Raw genomic sequence first — 23,909 nt, 5'->3', positions numbered from 1 at the left:
AGTCTGTGTCCGACAACCAATAGTGTACCATTAGTCAGATACAACAAGCACCACTCAGTTCAGACAGGTCTGATTTTCTTTTAGGAGTGTATGTACATGTAGGCTACTTTTCTCTAAATGTTCTGATCTATTGAAAATGCTGGACCCTCTTGTAATCAAGTGTAATGCTCTGTAGTGTCGTCCACAGTAACAGTTTTTGTATTGAGTTGTGCTTTCGTTTGAAATGTATCCATTCTGCATACTGTTAATAAATACTTCAATCAATCAGTGCACTGTACATGGGTTGGTCTATTTGATGTTGAAATGGAATGTGCCACAGTTTCTTTTAATATATAGATCTTATCCATTGGATAGAAAAACTATTTATGTTGTTGATGTTTTGGTCTTGGCCCACTCCTAACCTAACCATCCCATAGCCTATACAATAACAAAACATTATAAACTGTAAAGAACACAACTACAAAGCTTCTCTTTTGGGGGTGCTAAAAAATATAAATTTGGGGGTCCGACATGAAAGCGTTTGGGAACCACAAAACCACCCCTCCTCCAGCTATGAAATTGGTACGGTCCAATCCTTGCACCGGTGGGAAAAAAAACTTTGAGTGAATGTGTGTGTTGTGTCAGTGTGTGCGCTGCAGCTCAACAGTACGGTCATCGTCATCATTATCAGCACAGTGAGCACACTGACTGTCACTGAACTGAACCAAACTGCCTGTCCAAGTGTCCATGCGCCTCTACTCTACACAGCCATGACTACAGTCTGTCACAATAATGTAAAGGTGAGTTGTTCGTTGCCTATTATATTTTATTTATATATATTCACACGCACACACACACACACACACACACACACACACACACACACACACACACACACAGTTTTAAAAGGTGGCACCTACTACCTATACAAATTAAGTATTATTAATATTGTTATTGTTATTATTATTATTAATAATAATAGTTTGGGAAGCCGCCTTCCCAAATATACAAAAAGCTAAATGGGGTCCAGAAAAGGGCTAATATTTTGCCTACTTTGTTAAATCCATTCAAGAGGAAGGAAGGCTAGTATAGGAGGCCTACTACAGCTCTGATGAGGCTTATGTTTGATTGACTTCATTGGTTTCACAGTTCTAATTGTTTTGGTAATTAGTTGGCAATTAAAAGTTACTTAAAATTGTATTATATATTTTCTGGAATGAAACCAAGCCGATTGTTTTTACATTGAATTCAAATATATTTGAAATGGTCCAGATTAGAATTTAACTGTATTTCACCATAATCTGTGTATTGTTGATAAGGTGAAGAATTGTTTATTTTGCTCTGCACTCCAAACACCATGGACTGATGTCTTGTTCATCTCTATGTTCTATATATTAGACTACCTCTCAAAGGTGGAGAGCACTGGAGACAATGATTTCAGTCTGGTCTTAATCCCAGTGTTGTGTTCAATGCATCCAGTCAGTGAGCCAGAGCAGGCAGTTGTTGTGAGGTCTAGTAGCCTGCTACCACCACCATGCAAGCGGGAATGTTTGTATTGAGGAGGAGGGATTAAAACAGTCTTGAGGGGGAATTAAGGCATACAGATGGCTACTCATGTGATGAGTTTCCACTCTGCTAGACACCCCAAGACCTCTGTCTGACTGATTGTGGGCCAGAGGCCAGTGTTGCCATGTCCATTCATTATAAGTGACTTTGGGCTCGTTTTTGATCTGTAATGTTGCTTGGTAGTTGTGGTGTTTTGGGCTTGTTTCTTAAGTGTAGTTGCTGATTTGGGCTTCTTTCCTAATGTTGTTCAGTGGTTCTCAAATCATTTTCATGTCAACCTTTTTCCCATCTAAAATATTTTGTGCCAGACCAGATTTGTCTTGTTAAAATGTTTCAAAACATGTTCAAATTGTTTCTGTTTATGTTCAAAATGTCACAATACAAGCTCACAATGCGTCGCTATTTTCAAATAGCCAATGCTTATGTTTAAAATTCCCATGTAGCCTATACTCTCATGTTTCCATAGACCTCATTGCTTATATCACAGAATCTGGCAACAGTGATGTCTGGGCTTGTTTTGAAGATGACACAGTGTCTTGGATAAGTCTGATATGATGGAGCTTCCATCACCTTCTTGTACACGTGAATGTCACTGTAGTCTTAACTGCGTAAGCTCATTCACTTAATTGGCAGACCCATATTGTAGGCTTTTGATCAAATGTTAAATGATGCAAGGTTACAACAGTGTCGGTACACCTATTATTTTACAGCCTGTATTGGGAAAAGTCTAGTCTACCCTTGTATCTTATTTAAAATAGCATTAGCGTTTCTAATGGGTAAACAACTGATACACACAGTACTGCCTGCCTGCAGGTTGCTGGTCTGTGACTCTTTTCCGGCTCTAAGAAATACTTGTACTTGTATGTACAGTATTCCATCCATCCATCTTCAACAGCTTATCTGTAGTCGGGTCGCAGGGGAAACGGCTCCACCAGAGAGCTCCAGACTTCCCTCTCTACAGCAACATTAGCAACTTCATTCTGGGGGATCCCGAGACGAGCAGAGTTTGGAAATATAATTCCTCCATCTCATCCTTGGTCTGCCTGGATGTATTCTGTATATTTTATCTTCATGACCACCACCTACTTTTGTGTTCTTGATGATGTGGTTAGTAGGAAGGAAAGTGTTATAGTTATAAAACTGTTAATGATTTAACCACATCCACATGCTATTAGAGGGACAGTATAGTTGTCCCTACACTTTACATTGGACGTCCGTCATTTGAAACATTTGATAGGAGGAAAAAAACTAAACAATTGAGAGATCACAAGTGGCTCTAGTCTCTCCCCAATGATATTTTGTTAAAAAACAACAACATTACAGATATATTGTCCAGAGTCAGACCTATTTAGAATTGGTAAAAACATTAACCATGAATGCCAATCCTGCCTCCAGTTTCTCAGTAATCCAAGTACCTACTGGTGTTTTCGTTGAAACACTCCCAGCTCATTCAGACCTCATTTAGGCTGATGTCATTTCAAGACCTGAGGCTGATTCTACAAATGTTTTCTGAAAAACTCATGTTGCTATATCAGACGAAATGAAAGCCTGGGTATCGAGGCTACTATATCAGTGGTTCTCAAACCTTTTAACGTCAAGGGCCCCCACAATTCATACTTATATGTAATTGACTGTGCGGACCCCCCCCCCCCCCCCCCATCTCAAAATATTGTGTTTCAGGCCAGGGACCCCCAGAAGCAAAGATTTGAGCTAAAAATGTTTGCTTTATCAATATAATTATATATAATTTCAAATATTTGCACACATTTTCTTTTGTATTTTTGAATATCCAAAGTATACAATGACACAGGGATGCTTTCCAGGTTTTTATGGGTTAAGAAGCAGCATGTTGTATGTAGCTGCAGCAGATGAGAAATATTGGAATTCAATATAAAGTAATATAGTAAACAAACATCAGAACCACTAAAGCTGTATGAAACGTACAGCCCTTTTCTGAATTTCATTTTGCCTCCGACTGTGATGAGCTGCTAACATATTTAGGCTACTGGATTTTCAGGTCTGTCTCTTTGCTCCGTTGCATGGGCAGGTGAGAAGAGGCTGTGTTTGAACACGTTCTTCCTCCAGCATATCGTCCTGTGACTCTAGAAGAATCACAGTCGTAGAGTTCCCACACCTTAGGTATTGGGACCATGGTATAATGACAGGTGTGAAAGCGGCTTAATATCTTTTTTTTTTTTCTTTTCCTAAAATCCGGCAGAGTGGCATGTCGCATCATGTTGCTTATGAACAAGTATGTTCACATTATGAGTGCTTAATGGCTTCTGAAACGGCAGAGCTTTAGAGAAACAGACGTTATGCTACATACAAAACAACACTGGTGTAAAAAAGTACTAAATTTCTTTTACTTAAGTAAATGTAACAATACCACAACGTAGAAATGCTCACAATGCAACACGACGCACTGTGAGCTTGTAGATCAGCTATTTTTGAACGTCTGAAATGTATAAAGGGCTGAAGTAGTTAATGTATGTCTTGTAATAATAATCAATCTACAAACTAACTAGGAACTTAAGTTTTCAAATAATTGTAGTAGAGTAAAAGTATAATATTTGCCTCTGAGATGTAGTGGAGTAAAACTACTGACAATTAGAAATACCCCAGTAAAGTAAAATAAAGTACGTAGTTACTTTCCACCACTGCAAAACAATAATCCGGTTGGTTCGCTGGACGGTTCTTTTTATGCAACGTTTATTTTACTGGCATCATGAGAGCACACTTCTTTGCTTCACAATCAAACGTGGAATTATTATATTTCCCTCTGCTGTTATTATCCAGGCACGATCCAGGATTTAAAATGGATACAATACGGACAAACTTTAGGTGGTCTTGAACTTTGAAGCCTCACAGTACAGATTCTTCCATCCTCAACTTGTCTTAACCTCTCCACGTGGCATAATTAAGTTTTTACTCTTTATATTGTGTGCTGTTGTTGCTTAGCAGGTTGTAATATACAGTGTTTCCCCAAACAGTGGGCCGCAGAGCCATTTTTATGGGTCGTGATTATATATCCTCCTTTTTTACTTTTCCTAAATGATTTTCAAAAGATTATTCACGTAGTTTTGTTTCAAAAAAGAAATGAAACATTTTTCAAATGAATTTCAGAGTTTAACATTTTTAAACCCATAAATCTCGCAATGCAAAGTACATTTCTTTCCAAAATAGAGTATTTTTGTAAGTTTGGGTCCTGGGGAGAGACTAGATTTCTCTTTTGGGTCTTGAGCTGAAAAGTTTGGGGATATGTATGTTGCAATATACCAGGTTTGCATAGGATTGAATCAGATAGGTTCATGGTTTCAGTTGGTAGGCATTTATTTCAGTTGGTATTTATAATGGAAGCACCGCCTTTGTATTTTATTTAGCGGTTGCTCCATTACAAAGCCAATAATGTCATCTGTCACTTGTCACTTAGTTGGTGACTTTATAATTAAGGGATTTAGTATACCGGTAGATATTTGTAAACAGGTTCTACATCACCCCATCAGTGTCATTCTTGATTGATTCATATTGGGTTGGATTTATTTTTTAATGTTTTTAAATTTATCGTAGTAATTTTTTTCTTATGATGCCAATTAATTCCGCCACACACACATTTCTGTGTTGTCACTGCTGTTTTATCCTGCTGAGTACTGACTCACATGCCGCTGCCAGTGAGGAGCCCCCACCGGGAGGAGGTAGGGCCTTCGTACCACCCAACACTCCCCGCTGACAGGTGTCGCCCCAGGCCGTGGGAGTATTTGCAATGACCACCATACCCGCCTGGCTTCCCTCCCTCCAACACGGCCCAATTGTGTTCGGATAGACGCCAGACAAAGCCGGACGCACACCACGGTGGATTCGAACCCACAACCTCCGTGGTGGTGGGCAGGGACTTTAGACTTCGCCACCCGAGTGCCAGTGGCTTCTTAAATCGATACTAAAATGTCTTTAGGATGGGACAGGCCAGCTGAGAGTTAATGAAGGTGGTTGGATCATGGCAGGAATGCAGACTCTCCATGGTGTTTACTTATGTCTGGATATGGGATTTCTTTCCTTGGCTGACCGACTGCATACCAGCGTCACGTCAAAGCAAAAAGCTAGACTATTACTTATCAAACGTTTAGGGTGGTGAACGCAACAGCATTTCAGAGCTTAAGGGTTATCTGAAAGCTGCCCGCTGTAACATTCCTGTTCTATCCCGGATTTGAACCTGGGTCTAGAATTTGGACTTTCAGGCATCCCCCCCCCCCCCCCCCCCCCCCCCCCTCGATTGTATAAGTTATGTTTATTACATTTTCTAATAGTTATATAGTGCTGACATGTTTAACTTCTTTTCAGGACATGGAAGAGGCGCTACCCCAGGACAGATAAAACGGTGATTGCGAGGCACAACTCCAAGCAAGGGGGGAGCGGAAGAGGATAATTAGAGAAGCGCGACGGAGACAAAACATCTTCATCCTGGACGTCATCATGTCTGTCTCGGCCAAGCAGGAGAGAACCATCTGCGTCTTTCTCCCCAACAAGGAACAGCTGGACGTCACTGTAGGGGTGTGTGTGTCGAGCTGTCTGTCATCTTATTTGACCTTACTAAATGTTCATGAACCCATTCCACAAATGCCTTCAAATCGAAATCGGTAGTTCTTCTTCTCACACTTCTCACGCTTTTGTATATCTGCTATTTTTGAATAGCCAAGGCTAAAATCTAAAATGCCACAGATTCAACGGTTCTCTTTCCATGCCCATGATAGTATTGACAACGTTTTTCAAAGTGTCAATTTGTGCCCTTAACGATTTCGAAGAGTTTTTTTTACATTTTCTGGGTACAGACAACCCTCGATTATACTAACCGTAGGCAGGTGTTGTTTCCCTAGAGTCAATTTCATTCCGCAATGGTGGGCGATCCAAAAATGCCCCCTCCATTTGCTCCTGTTATAACCACGATCTTTAGCTGCGTTTTTCTCTGAATCGCCTGTATTGGCAATTAGGCGATATTTGGACCTCATTGAGGTCACAGATCAGAATTATGTTGTGCGCATGTGTGGCATGGAAAGAATTTGAATGTGTTTAAAAAAAAAAATTAATGGCAGATCTACAAACTCAACTCAACACAATGCGTTTAGACTAGAGCTTGTGGGTTGGCAGCTATTTTTCTTTAATTGTACTAGTATAAAATGGGGGTTAAGTTAAAGTGTTCAAACTGACTTGGATATTATCACATTCTGCTGGGGACCCCCTGGAACCCCCTCAAGGACCTCATGGGGATCCACAGACCCCACTTTGAGAGAACCACTGCACGTATATTAAGTGCAATTTCCTGTCTCCCTGTTCCACGTTTGATGCATACTTTTGGATTAACGACCATACTTCCTCTCCGCCTCTCCTGCTCCAGCTCAAGTCTACAGGCCAGGATGTGTTCGACCGCGTTCTGGAGCTGCTTGGAATGAAAGAACTCCACTTCTTCGGCCTCACAGTAGTGAAGGGTAAGCCCACAAGTTAAAAACAAATTAAAACGTTTTAAAATAACTCCATAAAACAAACAAAGGGGGACAAAGCCATTAATTAGAGGGGGGGAAATACTTTAAAGAACTAGTGAAAATAGCAGATCTGCAAAGTCACAACACGTCGCGCTAGTATTTTCACTAGTTTCGTGTCACAGGGAGACATCAAATGTCCCTTTCTTTTAACCACTGCTGTTGGGTATAAATTGATACCTAGATGAATACTGCAATAGCTTTAAAGGACTGTCTTTACCTTAAAAATGAGTGAATTGCCAAGACAGCAACCATAAAAATAGAAAGACCTTAAAAGTAATTTGAAGGCAGACGCAAATAAACTTCGGAGGAAGGTTTCAGGTTTTACAATGTTTTAGTAGGCAATAAATTCAATTCACAGAGAAATGTGTATTTGCATATTCGGATTCGTACAATTACAATCAATATAATTTAGAGTATTCAAATTGTTCCAAGATGGATCCGAACTCCTCTTCTGACGGCGTGGGTAATACATTTATAGTCCAAATGACGCAATGTTAGTCCATCGTGATTGGAGGAAAGCCCCACGTTGTCTCTCCGCACCCACGTGGAGTCAATCCGATTTGTCCAGCACATGGATGGCGCTTGGAGCCGGGAGAGCCTGGCTGTTGTCATGACCTGATAACTCTATTTCCCTACTACCAAAACTCCAGCTGTCTCCTTCCAAGAGCTGTTATGGCGAAGGCCAAGAGCATGTAAGCTAAAAAATCAAAACAGGGCTCTCTGTATGGTGAATTTGTGGCTGCAGGCAGGCAGTATGGAAACTTCAATAAGATATTAAATCTGAACCTGGCGTCAGGAAACCCATAATATAAATATGATAAAATAATATATGAAGGATAATCTATAGGACCGAGATGATTAGGCACGTGGATGGTGACCTGACATTAATAGGATAAGATGAACAACCCTGTGTAAACGGGCAGTAGGGTAGGAGTAAAATGATAAAAAGGGCAAGATGACAAAAATACTCACTAAGACGGAACACGGTCTGGGCCAAAGTTCTATGTGATGATCAATTTTAGCACTGCTTTAGCACATTGAGATTTGTTTCAAATATAAAGTGCACTACAACTAAACTAACTAACTAACTTATACTTTGTTGTACGATGAATACTATAGTGACAATAGCCAATATACTCACAAGCTTGTATAGATGTTTGCTATTTTTGAATATTCCTGAAAACTATGGGAAAGTTTCACTGATAATGTCATGCTCAAAATGGGGATGCCAGGTTTAAAGATGAGGTCACACAGTAATGACTCGCTTTAACATGTTCATCACATGCGCCATGTTTAAAATAAAACACTCATGTGCAGTGAATGGCTGCAGTGGGATTCTTTTTTATTCTGTGGTTCCATTTACACAATACCATTGGTTATGGTCAGGACAAATGTCTGCGGCAACTAATAGGGTAATGTCCTTCATTGTTGTGTTCACGCTCTGATTCGGTTTCACTTTTTGTACGAATTAATGTCGCAATGCCTCCGTAATCTTGTATGGGCTCACCTCTTGAACAAGCAGCCTTTTGTTTTTGTGGTGTTGGTCCAGCGACCACTTGGGCCTGGATTCCAACAATATTAACTTCATTAAGCCAGGAATGCACTCCTGCATTCCACTTCTTCAGTGAAGGGAGGGACGGATTGATGACTGGACTCGGGGGGTGGGGAGGGAGAGGGGCGTAGGGGATTGAAACTGGACATGACACAGACTCACTCAAAATAATAAAGCCCCAGTGAAAGAGGAGTGTAGAGAGGGTAGAGTGAGTCAGAATGAGTCAGAGAGGGTCTGGGGGTGAGATCACAAATGGATGGATGGTTGGTTTGGAGGAGTGAGGTTTGAATTAAGTAAATCCATGGCGTGGTAAATTGGTTACGCAACACAACGGCAGTCCGAGGGGAAAAAAAAGGTGAAGAACGATGACGGATCTGCCAAAAATGTGACTCTTAAACCGTGGTACCAGAGGCAGGGTGGTACGCTGGGTTCTGTGAGACGTAATGGGATCCATGTTGCAATAATATGTCCGTTCTCGTGATGGTTAAAAACCGCTATATCAACCCCCCCCCCCCCCCCCCCCCACTGAACATCTTATCATAGATGGTGTTAAAACAAGACCAAGCTTTGGTATTTCATTCGATTTGTTAATCCGTTGACGTAAACCGCAATGTGTTGCGTATGTGCGTGCGTGCGTGCGACTGTGCGGGTGTGCGCCCGTGTGAGCGCAGTCAAACCACCTGAGCAGCTAGCCAATGGCTGGCTGCTCAGAGTGAAGCTAAACACTGATTAAGGTAATACAAAATAAATCAATTCAACTAGGCTATATTTTCCACCAGCTAACATTAGCATTACGGCCACATTTGGCACTACATCGCCACAAGTATGTGGACCCCCGAGCATTATATGATCTTGTTGAACCATGGATGTGGACCTCCTTTTAGAAAAACATGGGAATTTCATGTGGAGTTGCCCTCCTTTTGACGCTGTCTTTATTCTGTGAAGGCTTTCTGCAAGATCCTGAAGTGTGTCTTTTAGATGAGAAGGCTGGCTCGCATTTGGCGCTCCATTTCATTCCAAAACGTGTTGATGGGGGTTAAGTTCCAGGCTAAGGTACAGCCATAGAGTTATATACTCTAAGGTACAGCGCACTCGTCCTCCACAACAATTCGTCCTACAGTATCTTTATGGTCCTCACTTTGTGCACAAGTCTTGCCGGAACAGCAGAGGGTTATCCCCCTGCAAACTACTGCCACAAAGTGCAGCCAATTATTTAAAATGTCTTTCTACGTTTGGGGCGATATTATATAGAAGAAAAAGGTCCTTATGCACACCTACAGCGGACAGGTGCGTCGGATAACTGGAACTGGAGAAGTAGAGAAAAAAGGGATTTATTTATTCAGGCATGCCTGATGAAAGTCTGAACGATCTGCTCAATGAATCTAATTCTGCAAGTGAAGACATTGTGCGGGCGATATTATATAAAAACGAAAGAAATTGCAGATCTGACTACAAAAGCTCACGACACTTGATGATGTGACGTGAACATCATTTAAAAACATTTCATCAATTAAAAACAATTACAACATATTTCAAATGTATTTCATGAATAAAATAAAATAAATCTTATAAATTCCATGAAAGAAAAAAAAAAACAGTTAGTAGTAGTAACAATAGTAGGTCCACAAGCTCGCAACCAACGTGGTGCAAAGTGAGGCCTGTAGATCTTTTATTCTCACTAGTTTGGGTCTCATTTCTCTTTTGGGTCTTGAGCTAAAACGTTTGGGCACCACTGCTGTAGAGGATTTAGATTAGCCCACACTGGAACTAAGGGGCCTAGCCCAAACCCTGAAAAACAGCCCTCCTCCTCCAACAACTCAATAATTAGTAGGGGTGTCCACATACTTTGGCAGTATAGCATAGCTGTCATTCACCTCCCACTAGCCTCATTCACAAAATCGCACAACAAGGTTTTCTTCTTTCTTTTCTTCTAATTAATTCCTTTGTTAAACAAATGTTACGCTCGGTTACATGATGTTTTGTTTGGATACTGAGGGTGGTGTTGTTTTCTGCCTGTCTCTCTTCAACCCCAGACAATGAGCACATATTTTTAGACATGGACGAGAAACTGACCAAGTACTTTCCTAAGGATTGGAAGCAAGATTCAGGAAAGGTAAGATCAGGTTTTTTTTGGTGTGTTTTTATTATATTATGTGGAGAACAGAAATTATCAGAAAATTGTTGTCAAAATTGGGAGCATTTAACTTTGACCCACAGCCTTCATTAGCCTATACCGCCCAGCAACAGTCCGCTGGCCTATTTAAGAGTGGCTCATTATTCTGTAGCATGACAAAAACCTGTGCGCGCATCACTAGGCTTAATTCCTTTGTTTTCAGTGGTGGAAAGTAACTAAGTACATTTACATAAGTACAATTTTGAGGTATTTGTAATTGTATTGAGTATTTCCAATACTTTTACTAACATTAAATGAGACATTCTGCATAACGAGTACTTTCTACTTTTGGTACTTTTTTAAAGGTATATTCAGTGATTTCACTTAATTCAAATATCACTTATTTTTTTGTTTTGTTGTGATAATCCTCTCTACTATAGAGTGTGCTGACCATATAAGGAGTTCCTCCCTGTCCCCAGTTAACCCCTGGGGGTCAAAAAACCTTAGGTTTCGTTTTTGGTTCTCTATCCTGATTGGATGAAAGGCTTAGGTCCCAGCCAAAAACTAAACCTAAACCTAACTAAACCAAGGCAGTATTGATACTTTTACCTAAGTTAAAAAAGTGAGTACTTTTCCCCCCGCCACCACTGTTTGTTTTCAACACAGGGCTCCCAGAAGAGAGCGCTGCCTCTGGTCCTCTTCCTCAAGGTGCAGTATTACGTAGAGAATGGCAGACTCATCTGGTACGTCTCAATGTCGTTTTTCTCATTCATCTTTTTGGAGTGTGTGACAATATTATTATTTTTTTGGTTTCATCACGTCCAAATTTCACTTTGCTTCATCTTGTATCCCATTATTGGTTCTCTCTCCTGTTTGGATGACATTGTTGTATTTTCTGATTAGTTAACCCATTTTGACTTTGTCTTCTACATCCTGACAGTTTTCTGAAAAAGCTATGTTTTGGTGTCAGTCGTTCTTCGATTTTTCAAAAATAGCAGACCTACAAGCTCGTAGCGCGCCACTCGGTGGCGCGCTATGAGCTTGTAGATCTGCTATTTTTCAATAGCTAAAGCATAACATAATGCTAACGCCAAAAGGGGTTCCCGTCCCAAAATGGGTTAAGAGGTGAAGAGACACGGGGAGACCCCTGTTACTGAACAAACACACACTAGCAATGAGTGCTATCAGAATATAGAGCAATGTAACACTTGCATAAAGCAAACTACACAAATCACGTAACACCTAGGGCTGTCACGATTACACATTTAAGTTGACGATTAATTGTCTCTCAAATAATGGCTATTATCGATTTAATTGTGTTTTTGGCGTTGGACATATGAATAAAGAGTAAAGACTACATTTCTGTAATAAAAAAATGCACAGGGCAGACATGACAAATATCTGAAATATATATAAAGAAATGACTGACATATTCATTCTTTTTTTTAAATAAAATGCAGAAATAGCTGTTCTACAAACTCACATTATAAGCTTGTAAATATGCTATTCCAGCTATTTTAATGTATGGACGTTTTTCAACATGGAAAACGCGAAATAATTCCGATTTTGTATTTGTGAGATGCCAACATACAGCCCTTTAATTCTATTGCTTTGGTTGTTCCGTTTCCATTTCCACGTGCCTCTTGTCGCCGCCCCCTGTAAACTCTTGTAGTCACTCGTCTCCTCTCCTTGCTTCCTCTCCTTCCCCGCGTGGTGCTATAGTGAGCGGAAGGCGCGGCATCTGTATTATTCGGACCTGCGGGAGCGGGTGTTGCGCTCTGAATGCCGGCAGCAAGAGGAGGTGTACTTCCAGCTGGCGGGTTACGCCTTGCAGGCTGACCTGGCGGACCACCCGCTGCCCGGGGAGGAGAAGGGGGGAACGCCGTACTTCCAGCCAAAGGATTACTTCCCTCCATGGGTGGGTGTCATCGTGTGGCCTCTGAAATAGACTGTCCAATTAGGGCTGCAAGCCAACCGCTGATTATCTTCTTGGCGATTATTCTGTTGATTAGCTTTTTTTTTTTTTTTTTTTTTTTTTTTACTCGTTGCATAATTCGAGAAGCGTGTTTTGTAACTGGAGAGTGAAGAGACACTTATTCAATCACCCAAACAAACAAGTGTCAATGTTTTTTTTGAAGTTATTATTATTATTACTTTTATTATTTTAACCACAATTTTTTTTAAACGTTATTGTTCAAAGGCGTCATGCAAAAATAGCCGATCTACGAGTTCGCAATGTGTCAGAGATGATCTATAGCGAAAATCTAAAATGACATGTATGCTTTCCCACTTAAACACAGATCCCCTGGGGGTCCCCACACCCCACTTTGAGAACCGCTGTATTAAAGGTCCATCACCAGGTGTGATGGATGTACTGTACCGGCAGAGGGAGATTTTGGGGTTTTCCAGCTTAATTAGGGCATGGCCACTCATTGCAACCCTAGACCAGTGGTTCCCAAACCTTTTAGCCGGTGACCCAAAAGAGAAATTAGACATAATCCTGGGACCCAAACTAGTGAAAATAGCAGATTTACAAGTGCACAACACGTCGCTTTGCACAGTGTTGTGAACTCGTAGATCGGCTATTTTCACTACATCTTAAACTTAAATTTGTTTTCTAAATTATGGAATTTCTTTGATTTTTCTTTGATTTCTTCATGAAATGACTGAAAAAAAAATCATTGACTTTTGTTTTTAATTGAAATTTTTTGCTCTTTTGGGAATGTTTTTGAAAATATTTTGAAATGATAATAAATAAAAACAAACTGTAGGAAGTAAAAAAATAAAGGGACCCATAAAAATGTGTCCACGACCCACAAATGGGTCCCGACCCAGTGTTTGGGAAACACTGCCCTAGACTATAATAATAGGTTTGTGTTTATTATTATTATTATTGCAGATTGTGGCCAAGCGTGGTTCCAACTACCTCCTGTGCCACGGTCCCAAGGTGCACCGGGAGCTGTGGGGGATGCCGGCGCGGGACGCCGCCCTGCACTTCATCAGGGAGTCGTGTCGCCTGGAGGACGTGCCCGTCACCTTCTACAAACTGCAAAAGGTCAGGGGTCAGGGGTCAGGAGGTGCCATTGTTGATTTCGTTTGACCAAGGTGGCATTGACACCAGTGACACGCTTCGTTTGGGCAGGTGTGAAGGCTCAATCCAATTTAGCTGCGCATCCAACAAACAAATTTGAATCCTGCAAATTGCTTCGCTTCACCTGCAAATTGCTTCGCTTCAAAGCACACCAGAGTGTGAATCATCGCAGGCGTGAATGCAATCTCATTAAATATAAGGGATGAATGTTCCATTGATCAGGTACTGCTAGAGGGCCGAATAACCAAAAAGAGCACTAGGGGCGCACGCTCTTTCGCGGCTGCTGCTCCCAGGCTCTGGAAGAGCTTTCCCCTTTATATTCGATCTGCCCCATCTATTAATGTTTTTAAGTCTCACCTTAACCCATTCTGACCTGAGATCAGATTCTAAAAATGTCTATTATATCCTGACAGTTTCATTATTAACCCATTCTGACCTGAGATCAGATTCTAAAAGTGTCTTCGATTTTTCAAAAATAGCAGACCTACAAGCTCGTATCGCGCCACTCGGTGGCGTGATATGATCTTGTAGATCTGCTATTTTTCAATAGCTAAAGCATAACATGATGCTGACACCAAAATGGGTGCCCGTTCAGAATGGGTTAAGACTCATCTTTTCTCCATGGCTTTCAATCGCTCTTTTTTTTTTATATAAATTTTTTATCCCACGATTTTGTAACCCATTTTTCACCCCTGTGTCAATCATCTAATGTGATCCTGGGCTCTACACACCCTCCGCCAACCTGGGGAGAGCAACGGACTTAACTCATGCTTCCTTCATGCTTGAGTGTCCAAGTTGCTCCTTTACACCTGACAGGGGGGAGTTTCCCTGGTTGGACGTAGCGCGTGGAGGGAACACGTTATTCCAACCAGTTCCTTTCCCCTCCATCAGGCGCCCCGGCTGGCCAGGGGGAGGCAGTTTAGTGACCAGGATTACTGCATGTTTTTTGTGAGGGTACCTACCCTAGGGGACACGGGGAGAACACGCAAACTCCACACAGAAAGGCCCTTTCGCCAACCCCGCCTTCGGGTATGGGCACTGATGACGCGGAGGAGGAAACACGCCACCAGCACCCACAGCGCTTTCAATCGCTCTTGAGTCCATTTTAGGTTTTGCTTTATCTTAGCTCTTTTTTGTTTTGCTTATTTTAACCTTTCATGCTTATATTTTTGTCATAATTTCTGATTGTGTTTCTTGTTTACATTGTGTGTTCTCTTGCTTGTCTCTGTTTTGCCACTGATGCCACTTTGGTCAACCTTAGTTGTTTTAAAACGTACTTTATAAATAAGATTTGATTTGATTGTGGGATGAAGAAGTTGGTATTTGGCACACAAGGAGGAAGGAGAAGGCATTATTATGCAGTGACGCGTAAATATGTCTTGTGGACAGACGTGGTCTAATGAAGAGGCCCTTTATTGCCAGACGATCATATATCAAATATGCTGAAGGTTACACACAAGAACAATGCAACGTACAGGATATATAGCGAGAGAATAGAGGCGATTTGGTCCCATCGCACATTTGCACAATGTCGCATAAAGAGTTTGCACTCATAGTTCTGTGCAGACCTGGACCGGGAATCCTGACGGGCCCTGACGGCTACGCCTGCCGCCCGGGCCCTGTTCAAGGTGGTTTCAGTTCACTTGAGCTTGAGTGCTACTGAATGGAGGGATGGCTATGGGCCAGTTGCATAACCTTCATATCATCACATCATATCTATCCTGGTTCATTGTTCCGATATCAATACCAGCATCCGATCCGATACGGCCTAAATACACTTCTGGATCGGGTATCGCCATATGCAAGACTGTATATAGCGCTCATTGTATGCTACACAAACAAACAAACAAACAACACGTGCCAATGGAGGGTGTAATGTTAGTCAGAGGAGCCAGCAAAATGGCATTCATTCTCTATGTCTTTGTACTACACATGATTTACAAAGTGTTTAACCCATTAAGACCTGAGACCACATTCTACTATTTCTTTTCTGAAAAACGTATCGGTGGTATCTAGCAGATCCACAAGCTCAAAACGCGGCTTACAATTACAGTTTACAATTTAGGCATTTAGCAGACGCTCTTAATCCAGAGCGACTTACATTAAGCAAGAACAAAAGCATGGGAATACATCACATAACAGCATTTATCATAAAACATGCGTAAGCTAAGAAAGTAACAGTGGAATATCTATATTATGAGACTATACATATAAACTATATATATATATACTACTATGCTATACATATGTACTATGGCGTGCTATGACTATTTACAATGCAATTATAGTGCTGTCTACATAACATGCTATAAGTCTGTATCAGATGCTATCTAAAGGTCATTACACACTGGCGAATTAGCGACGCGATATATTCGAAACATTTCAATTTTTTGTATATATTTTTATTTTTATATAAATTTATATAATTTTATATAATGTGATTTGAAAATGTTAATAAAGAAACTGCCTGGGAGAGTGGAGGAGGGCTGCTGAGCGGTGAAAGGGTTTCTTATCAGAGAGCTCGGATGCCTGTCCTGACGTCTCATCTTTCATTCTGTCCAGGACAAGAAGGCGGAGAGAGGGACGGCGTTGCTGGGCCTGACCCTGAGAGGAATGCAAGTTTATCAGGTGCGTGAGGAGCCCATGGAGAGTGTTATTAATGTGCACATGTCAGCGTACATGTAAGAGTCAGAAAACAACAAAAACAAGTGGTGTCTATGATCATGGAATGCTACCCAGTCATTTGGACTAGCAGTATGTTCAGTTCAACAATGCTTCACGATGGGACGCATTGTGAGCTTGTAGATGTATGCCATTTTCAAAAGATCTTTTATACATTTTAAATCTTGAAACTGGACATTCTGCATAATGAATACTTTTGGTAATTTTTGTATTTCCAGACTTTCACTTGTATCAGGCTATTTCTATATTGGCAGTATTGCTACTTTTACTTAAGAAAACATTGTGAGTACTTTATTCCACCACTGACGTTGGGAATGTGTGGGGTTGCCACCAGGCAGGCAGCAGTGGTGCATCAGGAGATAGATAGATAGCTAGATGGATAGAGAAGACTGTTGTTTGATGTGCCAGGAGGCCATTTTGGTGGATTAGGCCTCCAAGCATGGCTGATTAGTTAAAGCCAGGGTCAACACAGCGTGACATGGCTCAAGGACCCTGTCGGCTCATATGCAGTAAAGTCCAGATGCTCAAAAGAACAAAAAGATTGTTAAATTAATTAATTAATTACTGCTAGATTATTAGATCAGATACAAAATCTTGACGAGGAAGATTATTTAAGTCTGTTTTCAATATTTTCTAGCCTGATGCTTTTAGGAACTTGAAAGGAAAATAAACAATTCTTCACTTTATCAACAACACACAGATTATGGTGAAATACAGTTAAATTCTAATATGGACCATTTCAAATTTTATTGAATTCAATGTAAAAGCAATCGGCTTGGTTTCGTTCCAAAGAATATATAATACAATTTTAAGTCATTTTTAATTGCCAACTAATTACCAAAGCAATTGGAACTGCCAAATCAATGAAGTCAATCAAAAATAAGCCTCTTGAATGGATTTAACAAAGTAGGCAAAATATTAGCCCTTTTCTGGACCCCATTTAGCTTTTTTGTAGGAAGGCGACTTCCCAAACTATTATTATTAATAATAATAATAATAATAATATTACTTTATTACTGTATAGGTAGTAGGTACCACCTTTTAAAAGTGTGTGTCTCTCTACGCTTGACATGTCATAGGAGGTGAACAACATACGGCAGCTGTTATACGACTTCCCGTGGTCCAACGTGGGACGTCTCACCTTCCTGGTACATGCACTCGCGCTCGCACACACACACAAGCACTTTCTCTTCATTGCACCGTTAAACAAAGTGGAGCCGTTCTAATTATTTAATGTGCCGTGCACTGACACTACAATGGCACACGGTGTGTATTAATGCCCATGTTGTCGGTCCCATTCATTCATTCAGGGCAAGAAATTTGAGATCCAGCCAGATGGCCTGCCCTCGGCCAGGAAGCTGGTGTACTACACAGGCTCTCCGTTCCGCTCGCGCCACCTCCTCCTCCACCTGAGCAGCAGCCACCGCCTCCACCTCAGCCTGCAGCCCGTGCTGCGACGCCTCCGTCAGCTGGAGGAGGTCGAAGGTCAGCGGAGAGCAGTGGACGCATGCACACGCATTAAGTTCATTCTGACCTGAGATCAGATTCTAAAAATGTCTTCGATTTTTCAAAAATAGCAGACCTACAAGCTCGTATCGCGCCACTCGGTGGCGCGATATGAGCTTGTAGATCTGCTATTTTTCAATAGCTAAAGCATGACATGATGCCAACACCAAAATGGGTGCCCGGTCAGAATGGGTTAAGTTCATTTAGACATTCCTGATCTTTTCCGTGCCAACGTCCTCCCCCCCCCCCCCCCCCCCCCCTGTCCTTCAACTATACAACTTCAAAGTACTTTATTTTTCCTTTTGGAAACTTCTTTAGTGCAGTGGTTAAAAGACAAGAATTCACAATAAATCCCAAATTGCCATAGCATTATGGTGGGGCGTGGAATTTGAATGTTTTGATTATTTTTTGAATAATTTGTAGCCTGCTAAACCATCCCGGTCATGTAAAATTCACATTATCACAATTTACAATTTACAATTTAGGCATTTAGCAGACGCTCTTAATCCAGAGCGACTTACATTTAAGCAAGAACAAAAGTATGGGAATACATCACATAAAAGCATTTATCATGAAACATGCGTAAGAAAGTAACAGTGGAATATCTATATAATATAATATAATATCACGTGTCGGTCTGGCCCAAGAGTGGGTGGGTGGGTTAAACAATAATCGTATTAATTTGAATTGAAAATCTATTTAATTATTATGTACTCATAACCCGCCAAGGACGTATTTTACGTGGTTCTTAAATTTTCTATGAATTCAGCGATCAGCGTCTCCGTTGCTAGGAGATTAACCGGAAATGGTCGGTCCGTCAATGAAAGTGTTCCCCCTCGTCCACTTGCTTGATGACTGAAATCTCAAAACCGTCATATCTCGGGTTCTTTTCCCAGATTGCGTTTATGATCAAAATGTCGGATGTTCATGTTCAAAATTCATGCCTCGGGTGGTCTTTTCACTAACTTCCGGTTCAAGACTCTGGGTATCTTTTGCCCCTTGAATAAGTACACAGTACATTATGGCAGTGACTGGACAGACTGGTATTAATGCTGGCAGTCTTAATATTATGAATTCCCTCCCAGTGTTGATTAGAACAGGATAGAGTTTTTCCATTTCACTGTGATTGATCAATGTCTGTCTGTTCCCCTCGGGCACGTCCAGAGAAGAAGCGCTACAGGGAGTCCTACATCAGTGACGACATGGACCTGGAGCCTCCGGGCAGCGAGGGGGGCAGCCCAGGCCTGTCCAGGGGCAGCTTGGGGGGCAGCCCAGGCCTGTCCAGGGGCAGCTTGGGGGGCAGCCCAGGCCTGTCCAGGGGCAGCTTGGGGGGCAGCCCAGGCCTGTCCAGGGGCAGCTTGGGGGGCAGCCCAGGCCTGTCCAGGGGCAGCTTGGGGGGCAGCCCAGGCCTGTCCAGGCGCTCCACCAGCAGCTCGGGCATCGAGGCGGACGCCCGTCAGCACAGCATCTCCATGGACAACATGGAGGTAGGCCTGGAACAATATAATATATTTTTAAACGCAATTATTTGAGTTTACAATTACAATTTAGGCATTTAGCGGACACTCTCAATCCAGAGCGACTTGTCACTTTACAGTAAGCAAGAACAACACATGGTAATACAATAATCAAATACATAAAAAGTAGTGAAGAATCATAAGGAAACTAAGAACCTAGCATATGTCTTAACAGTAGAAAAACTGTACAGTAAAACTATGAGTGAGTATACACTTCTTTTTGCATAATAGTCATCATTGTTTTCATGTTGAAAAAATGTCCTAAATGTGACAGCCGTACATGGAGGGAGATAATAATAATAATAAAATGTCGTCATGGTGACAGCCGTACACGGAGGGAGAGGAAGAAGCAGAGACGTGCTTGAGCTCGGCGGCCAGCCATGGCAGCTCCCACACCTCCGGCATCGACGTGATGATGGGCTGTAAGGCTCGCACCGAGGAAGAGGGCTGGCACCAGGAGGAAGGTAAGGCACGCACCGAGGAAGAGGGCTGGCACCAGGAGGAAGGTAAGGCTCGCACCGAGGAAGAGGGCTGGCACCAGGAGGAAGGTAAGGCTCGCACCGAGGAAGAGGGCTGGCACCAGGAGGAAGGTAAGGCTCGCACCGAGGAAGAGGGCTGGCACCAGGAGGAAGGTAAGGCTCGCACCGAGGAAGAGGGCTGGCACCAGGAGGAAGGTAAGGCTCGCACCGAGGAAGAGGGCTGGCACCAGGAGGAAGGTAAGGCACGCACCGAGGAAGAGGAAGGTAAGGCATGCACCGAGGAAGAGGGCTGGCACCAGGAGGAAGGTAAGGCACGCACCGAGGAAGAGGGCTGGCACCAGGAGGAAGGTAAGGCACGCACCGAGGAAGAGGAAGGTAAGGCACGCACCGAGGAAGAGGGCTGGCACCAGGAGGAAGGTAAGGCACGCACCGAGGAAGAGGAAGGTAAGGCACGCACCGAGGAAGAGGGCTGGCACCAGGAGGAAGGTAAGGCACGCACCGAGGAAGAGGGCTGGCACCAGGAGGAAGGTAAGGCACGCACCGAGGAAGAGGGCTGGCACCAGGAGGAAGGTAAGGCACGCACCGAGGAAGAGGGCTGGCACCAGGAGGAAGGTAAGGCACGCACCGAGGAAGAGGGCTGGCACCAGGAGGAAGGTAAGGCTCGCACAGAGGAAGAGGGCTGGCACCAGGAGGAAGGTCAGAACACGTGTACACTACACTGTAGGGTTCTCAACGGGCCTGGACATTAAGGCCTTACCGTTAGACCGCTAGGGGCAGTTGAATTCTTTTTTGGGGGAGTAGTAGTTTAAAGTTTCCCGGTCTGACTAATTAGCATACATTTTCTAGGGGGTAGGGTCTAGTGCACTGTATCTAAAGTTGACTTAGTGGTTCTCAAACCAGATGGTATGCAATCTGCTATTTTGAAGAAGAAACCCTGTTCTAAACCAATGTTTTAAATCCTAAGAGGTTTCTGAAAAACACATGTTGCTATACAGGTGTACATAGCTAAAATCTAAAATGACACAGATGCTTTCCCAGATTGAATGTTAGTCTGTCTGCTGAAGTGCTACTATGTTGATTGAATGGACGTGGTTGACATCAACTGTGTGAAATGTCCCCACTTCTGTTGTTGTCTGACGCATGCACATAAATAAATCTCTCATCCCCAGACATCCAGGCCAGTACCAGCAGCCCGAAGACTTTTGTAGACCCTGTGGAGATGCTTCATCTGGCTGATCTTCTGGACTTTGTGTCAGTGGACTGTCCAATAGGGGCTGATCTTCTGGACTGTGCGTCAGTGGACTGTCCAATAGGAACGGCACACACTCACTGGCCAGGTGGGAATTACAATTTATTTCAATAAAATCATGTAATCTATGTTAATTTGTGTTAAATAATTCTGTTTTTTTAAAGTCCGATCTCGGAACCAAATGGAACCTCCAAATGGAAACAATGAATGAAAGCATGCATGTTTCCTCCTCAGTAGTCTGCCATTATTGTAGACAGTTCTGCTAGCAGTGGGGCTCTATGGGTGGTTCTGTTACTATACATCCAAGTTAGATCCGGAAAACTATTTTTTTCTATAAACAAATACATTTTGCCATGAAATTTGGGGCGCACCTTCATGCACCTTTCCAGAGGATGGACCATCCTGATTAGCGCCACCCTTTGGTCAAATTAATGTTCTCACTTGCACACAGGATATGTCTAATCGGAATGGGCGGATTGCCACGAGACCTGCTGGGCGTAAATACGTAGATCTTTTCCACCTAAGATACAGTATGTCACGAGGAAAACTTGAACACCAGCATCCCTATTCTGGGGGGAACATTCACCAAAGATAGCAGATCTACAAGCTCACAACATGTCACCACATAATATAATAATAATAATAAAACTTTATTTGTATAGCACCTTTCATGACATGAAATGCAGCTCAAAGTGATTTACAGAGCAATGGAGAAAGAAAGAAAAGAAAAGAAAAGCATAAACATTAAAAAACAAGAGCAGTAATGCAATGTAGTGAGGACATGAATAACAAAACCTTATGAGCTTTATGGAGAAGAGATTTGGTGTAGATTGTGGTTAAACTGAAGTGATTATTGATAAATTCCAAATATCCCAAGGCACCCCTGGACTTGTATGACGGCACCCTAGAAGGACTTTTAGTTTCTTATTTTGTCGTTTTTTTGTGTTCTACAGGAAGCAAAGAGTTTCCCCCAGACAGTGACCATGATCTAGGAGCATTGCATAGCCAGGACACTCTAGGACAGGTTTGTTGTTGTTTGTCTTCAATGTTAAATTGCCCTCCCTTTCTACCTGCTGTATCATTTTCACTATCGTAGTTATACGGTAGTCGCGGTGTGGACTCTTATCATCCACTTAGTTAGAACGATTGTTAAAACAATATCGTTATAGTTAAGGTGATGGTTATTGTGCTTGGTGTGAACGGCCCTTTTGTAGGCCCTCCTGTAGTTACTCTGAACAACCCCTAGGGCTTCCCGGACCCCCTGTTGAAGACTCCTGGCCTAAATCGTAATCTAACCCTTTTCTTTTCTACAGTTGCAAAAGCCTACGGCTCGCACCTGCGTGGATGGACACAGCCAAAGCCTTCACGACGTGCGTCTCTTCTCCCCTCCTGTGCCACTGCGGACCACTGCGCTGCCGGACGCCTCCCACATCTTCACCTTTGGCCTCCCGGACCCCCAGACAATCACCCAGGCCCCCGCTGGGGCCGGGGGGGACCACGGCTACCAGGCTAGACCTTCCTTCTACGGCCGCAGGTCCTCCAACTGCCTTTCCTTGGACCTGCTAGGAGACGAACAGCTGCTGGAGTACATACTCTGAACCCCACAAAGCACTTGATTCCCCCCTTGTACATAAATCTATCCTTTTTACTGTGTGTTCCATTTACACTCCATTATAAAGAGGAGTGTCCACATGTGGAATGTCTTTGCATGCGTTATTATAGCACTGCTTCTCAAAACGTGTGGCCCCTCCAGGGCACTTTCAGGGGGTTCCAGCAAAATGAGGAACAGTTTCAATCACTTAATTAAAGGAGTCAAAAATGACTTCATTTCTATCAACTGTACGTACCTCATGAAGCCTTGAATTCATTGGCCAATATGAGACGCAGTAGGTCTCGCCATCAAAATGTAATTATTGGCTGAGGAATGAGACATAAACTAAAACATTTCCATGAATTCAAGGCTTCATGGGTTGTGTAATTATTAAAAAAATAAGTAATGGCTTCGGTGAACTACTCCTTATTTTTCGGCTATTGGAAAATAGCCGAGCTCTGGGCTTGTAGATGTATTGCCAGGGGGTACCTGCTGGCACTGATCTTTAAAAATGGGGGGGGCGGGGGGGTCTGTCCGCAGCCAAATTCTGTACCAATTTGGGGGTCCTTGACATGAAAATGTTTAGGGGCACTGCATTATAGGACTCATCTTTGTGGTGGCGGTGATGGACGGCATGCTAGTATTTCCATAAGTATTGAAGAAGCTGAAAAAGATGACGAGAGGGCCTTCTTGATACCAATCTTGTTTTTAGTTCTGTTTTCCAATGTTTTAATCGGAACCTATTTATTTACCTTTTTTTATTGTATATTATGTACATAATTGCACTTTTTTATTACTCATTTCAAACTTTGGTGAAAAAAAAATGAAAAAAAGTCTAACTTTTTTAAGTTTTGCAAAATTGAAAAACATATTTTATGACTTCTGAAACGGCATACTGTTGAGTGCATGATTATTTTTTGTACTGTCAGACCGTTATACTTGCCATGTGACATGCAAAGAACATAAACTTCATGGTCACTAACGTGAGCATTTCAGCAGATTGTATTTTCACTGGTTGTTTCCCCCCCTTAACAACACCGAAATCTCTTCACT

The 23,909-nt window shown here is 42.3% G+C and overlaps 1 protein-coding gene across 2 annotated transcripts; it reads left to right on the top strand.

Annotated features, from left to right (window-relative positions):
* The first annotated feature begins 646 nt into the window (after positions 1-646).
* Positions 647-23,364, top strand: LOC310865369 (FERM domain-containing protein 6). 2 transcript variants are annotated; one of them, XM_083774458.1, is made up of 16 exons: positions 647-779; positions 5,881-6,090; positions 6,932-7,022; positions 10,662-10,741; positions 11,408-11,484; positions 12,464-12,659; positions 13,641-13,796; positions 16,395-16,460; positions 17,594-17,662; positions 17,825-17,999; positions 19,185-19,507; positions 19,863-19,959; positions 20,323-20,364; positions 21,186-21,353; positions 22,219-22,289; positions 22,579-23,364. In XM_083774458.1, exons 2-16 carry the CDS (start codon positions 6,013-6,015, stop codon positions 22,861-22,863), a joined length of 1,974 nt encoding a protein of 657 aa, XP_083630584.1. In that variant the 5' UTR covers positions 647-779; positions 5,881-6,012; the 3' UTR covers positions 22,864-23,364. The 2 variants fall into 2 exon arrangements, with proteins under 2 accessions (XP_083630584.1, XP_083630585.1); XM_083774459.1 differs by lacking the exon at positions 20,323-20,364 and having other exon boundaries at positions 19,863-20,001.
* The last annotated feature ends 545 nt before the right edge of the window (positions 23,365-23,909 follow it).

This window comes from Protomyctophum parallelum (genome assembly GCF_964188405.1).
Source record: "Protomyctophum parallelum genome assembly, chromosome: 10".
Lineage (NCBI taxonomy): Eukaryota > Metazoa > Chordata > Actinopteri > Myctophiformes > Myctophidae > Protomyctophum > Protomyctophum parallelum.
This window is presented reverse-complemented; position numbering and strand designations above follow the sequence as displayed.